The sequence below is a fragment of the Portunus trituberculatus genome, chromosome 27 (genome assembly GCF_017591435.1).
Source record: "Portunus trituberculatus isolate SZX2019 chromosome 27, ASM1759143v1, whole genome shotgun sequence".
NCBI classification, from domain to species: Eukaryota; Metazoa; Arthropoda; class Malacostraca; order Decapoda; family Portunidae; genus Portunus; species Portunus trituberculatus.
The window spans coordinates 10,854,902-10,864,018 of record NC_059281.1 but is presented as its reverse complement, the minus strand read 5'-3'; the positions used below and the strand labels follow the sequence as shown (position 1 = coordinate 10,864,018).

Genomic DNA, 9,117 nt, shown 5'->3' with positions numbered 1-9,117 from the left:
TATTTTACATTGATTATTATTTGATTACAATCACTTGTTAGTGGAACCCTGATTATTATCATTATTATTATTATTATTATTATTATTATTATTATTATTATTATTATTATTATTATTATTGTTTAGTTTTGGCTACCCCTCTTTAAGGGGGATGTCAGCCTGATGTATAAACTACTACTACTACTACTACTACTACTACTACTACTACTACTACTACTACTACTACTACTACTACTACTACTACTACTACTGTTGCCACCATCATCATCATCATCATCATTACTACTACTACTACTACTACTACTACTACTACTATTACCATTACTACTACTACTAAAACTACTAAACTACAACTACATGCTCTACTATTCCAAGTACAGTTTGTTTGGCCCTCAACCTTTGTACTAATAAACCCTATTCAAAGATTTACCAGAACCTCAATACCCTGACCTACTCTGGATGTCTGGGTGTCTTCAGTCCTGTGGGACAGTTAATGCTAGGTAGAGTATAGAGTATTATCCAATTTTATGTTAACTGACAGATCATATTTTCTAAAAAGAAGAGTCAAATAAACTAGAGAATATCAAATAACATTTAATTAAGATGTCACAAAAAAATCTGAAGGTGAAATGTCCATAACATTGGACTGGCAAAGTACAATGGATCTGTTGTAAATCAGTGGTTCTTAACCTTTTTACTACCACACCCCCTCTTAAGAATTTGTCCACCCCTCCACGTACCCCCTCCCCCTTGCAATTATGAATACAATTTCCTCCGAGATTTTTAAAAAAATTAGGCGATACTTAAGCATTTTTGTAAAGTTCTCTTTACATTAAGATAATGATAAATATGATAAGAAAAATTCCTGCTATTTCCAAAGGGCTTGCTCCACCCTTAGAAATTACTGACACCCCACTAGAAGTGGGTAGGGAGGCAGTGGCATAGTGGATAAGGTGGTGAGTGTGGGATCGGAAAGATGTCCGCGCGTAGGTTCAAATCCCATCACATATCACCCTGTTACTTTGCCATTTGTCAAGTGGCTTAAAGTCACCTACATGTCACCATGATACCCAGGTTCTAGGTGGTTACACCATGTGGGTGGAGATATGGGCCCTTATATAGGTACCACTATGAAATAAAATTGCCTTTGCTACAAAAGAGTAGAAGCTTAACAGCACTTTCAATATTCTTCAAGTTATCTACAGGCACTATAGGCCAGGACATAAAAAGAAAAAAAAAAAGAGAGAGGAGGGTGTACCCCCCAGGTTAAGAACCATTGTTGTAAATCTTGAAGAGTAAAGTGCTGAAGTAGTTTAAATATGTAAATATGGAAGGTAATGGCTGGTAAAGATAGTACAGAGAGTCCTCAATGTATGTCAGGATTCTGTTCTTAAGGTGTGTCATAAATTGGAACTCGGGTATTGTATCTACCTGTGTCACTCACTTATGCTAAAGCAGTGGTAAAAATCATAACCAAGGGCATAAAAATCCTACAGGGCAAATAGCTCCCAAAAAGACGACACAAATGAGAGAGCAGTGAATGAAGTGCAATCCAATATGGCATACAACTGGGGACTGTAGACAGAGCTGTCTTGTTCAGAACCACTTAGCAGGCAATGTAACCATGAAATGCTGTAGATCAAGAATGTTGTAAACCAAGGATTTCTTGTACAATGAAGTGTTAAAGGTGTAAACCTATGGGATAGGCTCCATAAGGAATGGATAGGTAGTGTAAAGGAAGGAGTGGATGTAGACCAGTTGTGAGTGCATGAGGAATGCTGGGCTGCCAACAAACATGTACATAATTGCAAAAGTATATAATGTGAATAAATACAGTAGTGACTGGGGTAGGGATAGATGTGCAAGTCCATCAGAAGCAAAAAAAGGGACCATGTAAAAAGTTTTGGAGAAATGAACACATTGGATCATATAAACTCTTGAAATCCCAACGCCATCCTTTAGAACTTGGTAAAAGTAATGGACATGAGCACCAAAATTTTTTAAGGTGCCATGCTTGGTCCTAGTTTAGTATGCAACACTCATCATAGAACACCCATCATAGACTTCCTCTTCAATCCATGTAAGGAACTGGCTGATATTGGTATAGATACCCGGGTACTGCGAGGCACCACAGCCATAGCCAGTGCTCACCACACCCACCTCATACTGGATCTGCTCCTCGTCAAGCACCAGAGGCCCACCAGAGTCACCCTGGAAGATTGTCCATGAGGAACTGGTTAAGAAAGGTGAAATGTATTGACGTTTGAGAGGAATATGGTAAGGACTCCTCAACAAATATCGCAGAATGGAGCAGAAATACCCGAACATCTCTACCTTTGCTTCTTTTCCTATAGCAACATTCAAAGCATTAAATGTAAGTACTTTAACTTTTATCATCTTTTTACCAAGGTAACTCGGTCATTTTACATTGACATCATCCTTGATATTCTTAATTTTATCCATGCAGATACTGGAATATTGTGATTTTATTTGGATCTCACCCTGCAGACAGGCTCCTCACTTGTGGCACACATTAGCAGTTTGTTCACACCTTCAGGATACAGCACCTCAAAGAACACACTAATGTCATCATCATCATAGGCATCACTGCATTCATCCTCAGACACCACCCTCACCGTGATGTTGTGTAGTATTGTAGCGACCTGACCTGTGTGTTGGGAGATGTGAAATCAAGGCTGTTACTGTACTTCTTAGTTACGTAGCATATATATGGTGGTCATTCTGCACATGTATTTTGAAATGCTTTTGGGTCTTGTAAGATATATTTTCAAAAGCCAAGAACTACTAACTTTATCAAATGGTGCAGAATTTCCATTAAACCATCTCAAGAATAATGAAAAATGCATTTGAAGACTAATATCTTCATGTAAAACCTACTAGTAGTGAAAGTCAGACATTGAAACATTGAGAAAATGGCCACCAATAAAACTGGTACTATAGTCTTTTGATTCTAAAGTTGTTCTTGGGTTCGAAACATATTGTAGCTTATTGATGATGTAATTGATTTGATGTGAATAATACTTGTTTTCTGTTCATCAATACATTTATCGCAAGATAGTTTACGGTTTTCCTCAAGATCTGGCAACCACGCATTCAGATGGAGACCCAGGAGCCATTTTAGAGTAGACAGGTTATAGAATGTTGAAAATTCCTATTCCACAGTTTCCTCTGCAGCCTGTGATAGCTGAGGTGATGCCAAAACTCCCCTTAATGAGTATCTCACCGCCTGGTCGCACTCCCCATCCCGACATGGTCAAGGGGCGCCCCACCAGGTCTATGCCCACCCGCGGCAAGCAGTACGGCTGCAGTGCCTCTGTGAACTGTACCTGAGGAAAGAAATGATGGCCACTGAAGATTTGGATAGTTGCATTAGTAGTTGTCATCTTATATCTAAATCTGAAAGTTTTAGTCACCATTGATGGAGTGGCACTTCTTATTTCATTTGGTAAAGTTTTAACAATTTTGTTAACAGCATAAACCTTCATTAACACTGCTTGTCACTTACAGTATTGCTGTTACTCAAAGGGTTTAAGTGAAGAAAAGTTACTTCTATATCTATTCAGGTCTACTGAACCAAAGGAATTAAATAGGTACACAATATATGAAGAAGAAAGTATCATTAATTAAAAAAAAAAATTGTATAGAAATTGGGGTTTTCAAAAGTAACATGTTTCTGAATAGTATTTTGTTATCTCCAGTTCCCTTCCTGTGGTACATTAAAATTAATATTATTATTATTATTATTATTATTATTATTATTATTACTATTATTGGTTTACTTTCCGCTGGACGCGGCATCTCACCGGATACTTGAGGGTGATAATAGCTATATCATTGTATTTGGCTGGTAGAGCATATCCCTCGTGCACCTGAATCCCTTCCACCTCGTAGTCAAAGGCTTGGCTTTCATCAGCTCGTGTGAAGTCCACCTCTCCCAGACGCACCACAGACGGCCTGCGGAAACAAAGGGTCAGTTCACTGAGACTTCATTCATTCTTGTGTCTCAGCTACTCTTTAGTCTGTGTACTGGAACTTACGGTTTTCAAGTGTGTTCATGATTCTAGTGATTATTCGATAAGGATTTTGTATGACCATTGGTAAAATAATCACGAGGACACTGCTGTAACAATGTGTGTGGTCCTTGAGTCTAAAAAAAAGTGTCAGAGTTAATGGTCAGATCAAGTCAATCATTTCATTTCACAATCTTCAAGTTGTAACCACTTTTTAGTTTCCGAAGTGAGGTTATTTGATAAGGCTCCGGCGTCTCTCTCTCTCTCTCTCTCTCTCTCTCTCTCTCTCTCTCTCTCTCTCTCTCTCTCTCTCTCTCTCTCTCTCTCTCTCTCTCTCTCTCTCTGTGTGTGTGTGTGTAAGAAGTTACTAACAACAAGGAGTTAACTTTCTGCAATCCTTCTTGTCCGTCTCCTCTCATCCCTTTCTCATACTCCAGCACTTTATCAAAATGCATTCCAGTGCAAGTCGTTCTTTTGTGGCCACCGTTCTACCACACATTCCGCTTTATTTTTTTTTTTTTTTTTTTTTTTTTTTTTTTCAACGAGACGAAATCAGTCAGTTGCTTCATAGAAAAGAAATTATGAAAAGAACTGCAGCTAACTAAACACCTACAACTACTACTACTACCACCACCACCACCACAAACATCACCCATAATTTCCTAGCCACGTACTTCAGAAAATTGACAGTGTTGTTTCCCTTTACTCCAGGCTCCAGGAGACAATGCGCCGCTGTCACTACGTGGTAGGGAGAGATCAAGGCGCCGCCACAACTGAAAGCGTCTCTGTCATTCACATTGTCTTCCGTCACGGGGCGTGGACCAGCAGGCTCCTCACCCTCCACTGAAGAATAACCGTCACAACAGTATTTAGGTTTCAGAAGGAAGTCCAATATTACTCTTACTATTACTACTACTAATAATAATATACTATCACCAAAACACTTGCCTCCTTTGCTCACCCTGCGTGTCGTTGAGGAGGGTGCCGGTAGGAACATCGGGTGACACAGGAGGAGGTGGTGTCTGCCCGCCTTGGAACAATTCCAGCCCTGGGAAGCTCTGGGTCACAAGGAAAGCCTCGTTATTCAACGCTTTCTAACATTATAACTTATTTAGGTAGATAGATAGATAGACAGATGGAAAGAGACAGGGGCAAACAGATGGACAGACAGATAAGCAGATGGATACAGCTGGACATGAACTGATACTCATAATTACAATGCCGGGCCAGCGGTGAGGGGTGCCCAGGGCCGCGTTCGCCTCGTTGTCATTCAGGAACACCTGTGCCACGGACAGTTGCTGCAGCTGCCGCGGTGGGTCGGGCACGCTCATGCCACGTTTCCCAACACCGTACTGCGCAGGATGAAAACACCATTTGTAACACGAGCCATTTGACGAGTTAGGGCCACTAAGAAAAGTGCAGAGCTGACATGGCTGAGAAACTTCACACCCTTGTTAAAGAAGAGATTACCTGGCAGAAATTTACAGATACTGCAAGGGAAGCTGCGATGGGGTTGAGAGGGCGGCCTGTGTTGCCTCGGATTAATCTCCTTAGTCTTCGCACGAGGCTGAGGTAACCTGAGGCGGTACAAAAGGGCACCAAGGCACGCACTTTGACGTCTATAGATGACAAGGGCTGCTGGGGCGTGGGCTGCTGCTCTGATGGAGTAAAAGGCTGGTTCATAGGCGGCCTGGAAGGAGGCCTCTGTTGGGCGATAGAGCTTGCAGAAAGGGCTGTAAATACTGCGTTTATGATTCCTATGACTATAACCGGCACAAGTGGTACAATAACTGCACATATGTTCACTGAAGTGTTTGTGCCGATCAGTGGCATTATACAGAAGTTGGTATGTGTGTTGTTTCCGTTGGGTTCAGTAATATTCCCATTACCACCATTTATGTTGTCACCTGTTGGATCATAATAGTCATAATCAAATACACCATCGGTTTCTTGGGCCTGCCTTTCATTACGAAGCAATTTTGTCTCTCTCTCTGATCTTCTCAATATCTCGGAATCCTTCCATAAGACATCTTCACGTTCCTCGTCGTCAGTCATGGACAATACCTCCATCTGCACCCGCTCCAGGAACACGAGGAGTACACTCTTGATCCAGTGCTCGAGCTCATTCTCATCCTGCATCCCTGCTGCGTCATAGTCTGACAAAAGCAATGTAATGGCTTCCCTGCCCGCACTATTGAGAGGCAGAGTGCTGCACGAGTCATTTTCTTGAGGTTGATGGCTCACACCCACACCTCGCCGTTGCCGTAAATAACTCGCTGTGTTCTCATTGACGGTTGACGTGATGTTAGGTTTCTTTCCACACTGAATACCTAAAACAGTAAAGTATATTTTATCTTTAGTTATTACGCATAAAAGTATTTGCAAAATATACTTAAAAGCTGAGCTTCTATAGGTGTGGCTTAAAAATCAGGCACCATATCAAGAATAGTACAATGATGATGGGCTAATCGCTTCAGGAGTCTGTTCGGCATGAAAAAAAAAGTGACAGTATAATTACCTTCGCCCCTGACTTTGGAGAGACACAGCTCCGGCACCGCGCTGCTCCTCCCTAGAAGAATAATTAGCTGCATGGAAATAATACGTATTAAGAACAGATTACTTGAATACCAGGTATCATATAATGATTAGCAGTCGAAAGATGAATGAACTCACCTGCTCTACAAACTGAGATGAACCTCCTGCAGGAGTCCCCGCAGAACACTAGGTAGAAAGAAGGGTTGGTGCGGCACAGTCCCAGCAGCGACCCCAGGAAGCAAAACCTGTGTTGGTCCACGCAGTCCTCAGGTGCTGCTCGCGGGGCGCCGGTAAATCAACAATGAAAGGTGTCAAGAATAAAGGATAACCGTGAAGAGAGAGAGAGAGCAAGGAATTGTCTTTATGTAGTACTATAGGAAAGCATGTAAAATCTAGTACAAATATGCAAAGTAGATCAAAATGGACTTGAACTACTCAAACCAATGTGACTCACTGAGCGGCGGACAGGCTTGACACGTGACAGGGCAGTTGATGTTCATATATGCAGGATTGAAGTCACACTGCCCGGTGACTCCCCAGAACCCACACTCCTCGCGCTGGTCCTCGCAGCCAGACACTGACGGAAAGAAAAGAAAAAAAAAAATCAGTTTTCAAGATTTTTTATATTCTATTATTCTATCTTTTTTGCGGATGTGTATAACTAGTGCTTCAAAATTAATTCACTTCAATAACTGTGTTCCTCATATTTCAAGACGTTCTTAGCTGTAATGGATACGATCAGGAAGTCAGAGAGATAACTGTTGGATTTTCATCTATCACCAGTCATGAAAGCACTTTCGTAAACCAGCATATTTTTTTATTACATCCGTTGGAAGTAGTCAGGTCTAGACATAAATGGTGAGAGTGCAGCGGCCTATTCTCATCGGTATTGCCTAGCCCCTGACCATCGCCTTAACCTTTTCATTACTGGACCGCATTTTTACCTTAAGTTTTTGGTATATGATTAGACGATTTTATTTACATCAAGAAGGGTTAATGGAGGTCAGAAGATTAATGATCCAGAGTCTTCACTATTTTAATCCTCACACGAGTTTCTGAAGCTGTAGCAAATTACCTAATAGTAACCAGAATAAATATGGAAACGTGTCTTATAGTACTGAAGGCCCGAAGGGGTTGATAACCATCGTTTCTTTCCAGAAAGATTCACGGCAACAAAGGTCCATTAAGTTAAACAGCGTGCAGTTCACTAACCCTTGGATCGAGGTCGACATGTGTCACACGTCTGTTGACAAAACACTTCCATGAATTCCACGTTGCCTTCACAGCCGCCATCCTCAGCCAGCTCAGCACATTCCTCCCGCAGATCCTGACACGAGTCCGCAGCGTTTCCTTAAACACAATAACATGAGTTCATTTATTCCTTGGTGGGTGCGGCTGCTCACTGCTGCTTGCTCTTAGAGGTAGAAAAAATAAAGAAAAATATAAACTGAAAATAACGATAGTGGATAAATGACACACACACACACACACACACACACACACACACACACACACACTCGAGAGGGCCGGGTTCGAGTCCCGGAGCGGCGAGGCAAATGGGCAAGCCTCTTAATGCGTGGCCCCTGTTCACCTAGCAGTAAATAGGTACGGGATGTAACTCGAAGGGTTGTGGCCTCGCTTTCTCGATGTGTGGAGTGTGTGTGGTCTCAGTCCTACCCGAAGATCGGTCTATGAGCTCTGAGCTCGCTCCGTAATGGGGAAGACTGGCTGGGTGACCAGCAGGCGACCGAGGTGAATTACACACACACACACACACACACACACACACACACACACACACACACAAGATGAGAGTACGAAGACTTCACCATGCACTTACCTTCCTCTCCCACTGTTCCTACTGCTGCCACTGAAAAAGAATGATAGTAATGAATACAATAAATTGTTGATTAATAAATGAATAAACAGTAGTGATGTCTTATGCAATTGTCAAGTAGCGTCATCACAAAGTCCAATTCATCTTGTGCTTATAAATATGTTTAAGCAAATGGAATAATTAACTGACTTCAAGAGCTCCGCTAGTGACAAGATAAAATGGAATGTGGTGCGGGTGTCTGGGTATGAACTGTTTGGTGCAACATGGCATTGTAGGTATCCCTCTTTCATTATACCTAAGAACTATAGCTGACAGTCATGATAACAACGAATACGTCTCTCTCTCTCTCTCTCTCTCTCTCTCTCTCTCTCTGTGTGTGTGTGTGTGTGTGTGTGTGTGTGCTCCTTACCTTGAGGTTTGGCGAGGACAGTCGATGACGGGAATACAAAGTTCAAGCAGGCAAATGAAAAATAGAAGTAGAGTATCTTATATTCTTTGGTGTTATACATTTCTTGGTCCATCAGAGCTACACGAAGACAGACTTCTGAGTGAGCGACTAAATATTTATCCCCGAGCTGGGTGGTTGAGACTTGATTGTTCTGCCAGGGTAAGAGTGCGACCCCTCCCTCCCCGTCTCAGGATGTCCGTATTCTGAAATACTGCTTTCTCACAACGGATACTTTCAAAGGCCACAGAGGTTATTACCCGGGTTCT

General features: G+C 41.9%; 1 protein-coding gene and 1 long non-coding RNA gene across 2 annotated transcripts in view; one reads left to right on the top strand and one right to left on the bottom strand.

The window, feature by feature from the left end:
- Positions 1 to 269: 269 nt before the first annotated feature.
- The window catches only part of LOC123509353, a 9,548-nt gene continuing 700 nt past the window's right edge, over positions 270 to 9,117 (bottom strand). The window contains exons 1-14 of the mRNA XM_045263603.1: positions 8,813 to 9,117; positions 8,407 to 8,436; positions 7,779 to 7,916; positions 7,021 to 7,143; positions 6,705 to 6,839; positions 6,550 to 6,600; positions 5,502 to 6,361; positions 5,249 to 5,383; positions 4,993 to 5,089; positions 4,706 to 4,874; positions 3,825 to 3,975; positions 3,245 to 3,347; positions 2,502 to 2,668; positions 270 to 2,211 (exon numbers count right to left, since the gene is read on the bottom strand). The exon at positions 8,813 to 9,117 is cut by the window's right edge and continues 700 nt beyond it. Coding sequence (XP_045119538.1) covers positions 2,026 to 2,211; positions 2,502 to 2,668; positions 3,245 to 3,347; positions 3,825 to 3,975; positions 4,706 to 4,874; positions 4,993 to 5,089; positions 5,249 to 5,383; positions 5,502 to 6,361; positions 6,550 to 6,600; positions 6,705 to 6,839; positions 7,021 to 7,143; positions 7,779 to 7,916; positions 8,407 to 8,436; positions 8,813 to 8,924 — 2,457 coding nt within the window. The 5' untranslated portion in view covers positions 8,925 to 9,117 and the 3' untranslated portion in view covers positions 270 to 2,025. The remainder of the gene's footprint in view (positions 2,212 to 2,501; positions 2,669 to 3,244; positions 3,348 to 3,824; positions 3,976 to 4,705; positions 4,875 to 4,992; positions 5,090 to 5,248; positions 5,384 to 5,501; positions 6,362 to 6,549; positions 6,601 to 6,704; positions 6,840 to 7,020; positions 7,144 to 7,778; positions 7,917 to 8,406; positions 8,437 to 8,812) is intronic.
- On the top strand, positions 3,837 to 4,972 carry LOC123509355. The gene is made up of 2 exons (XR_006676182.1): positions 3,837 to 3,990; positions 4,743 to 4,972. It is a non-coding gene; the product is annotated as an uncharacterized LOC123509355 (long non-coding RNA).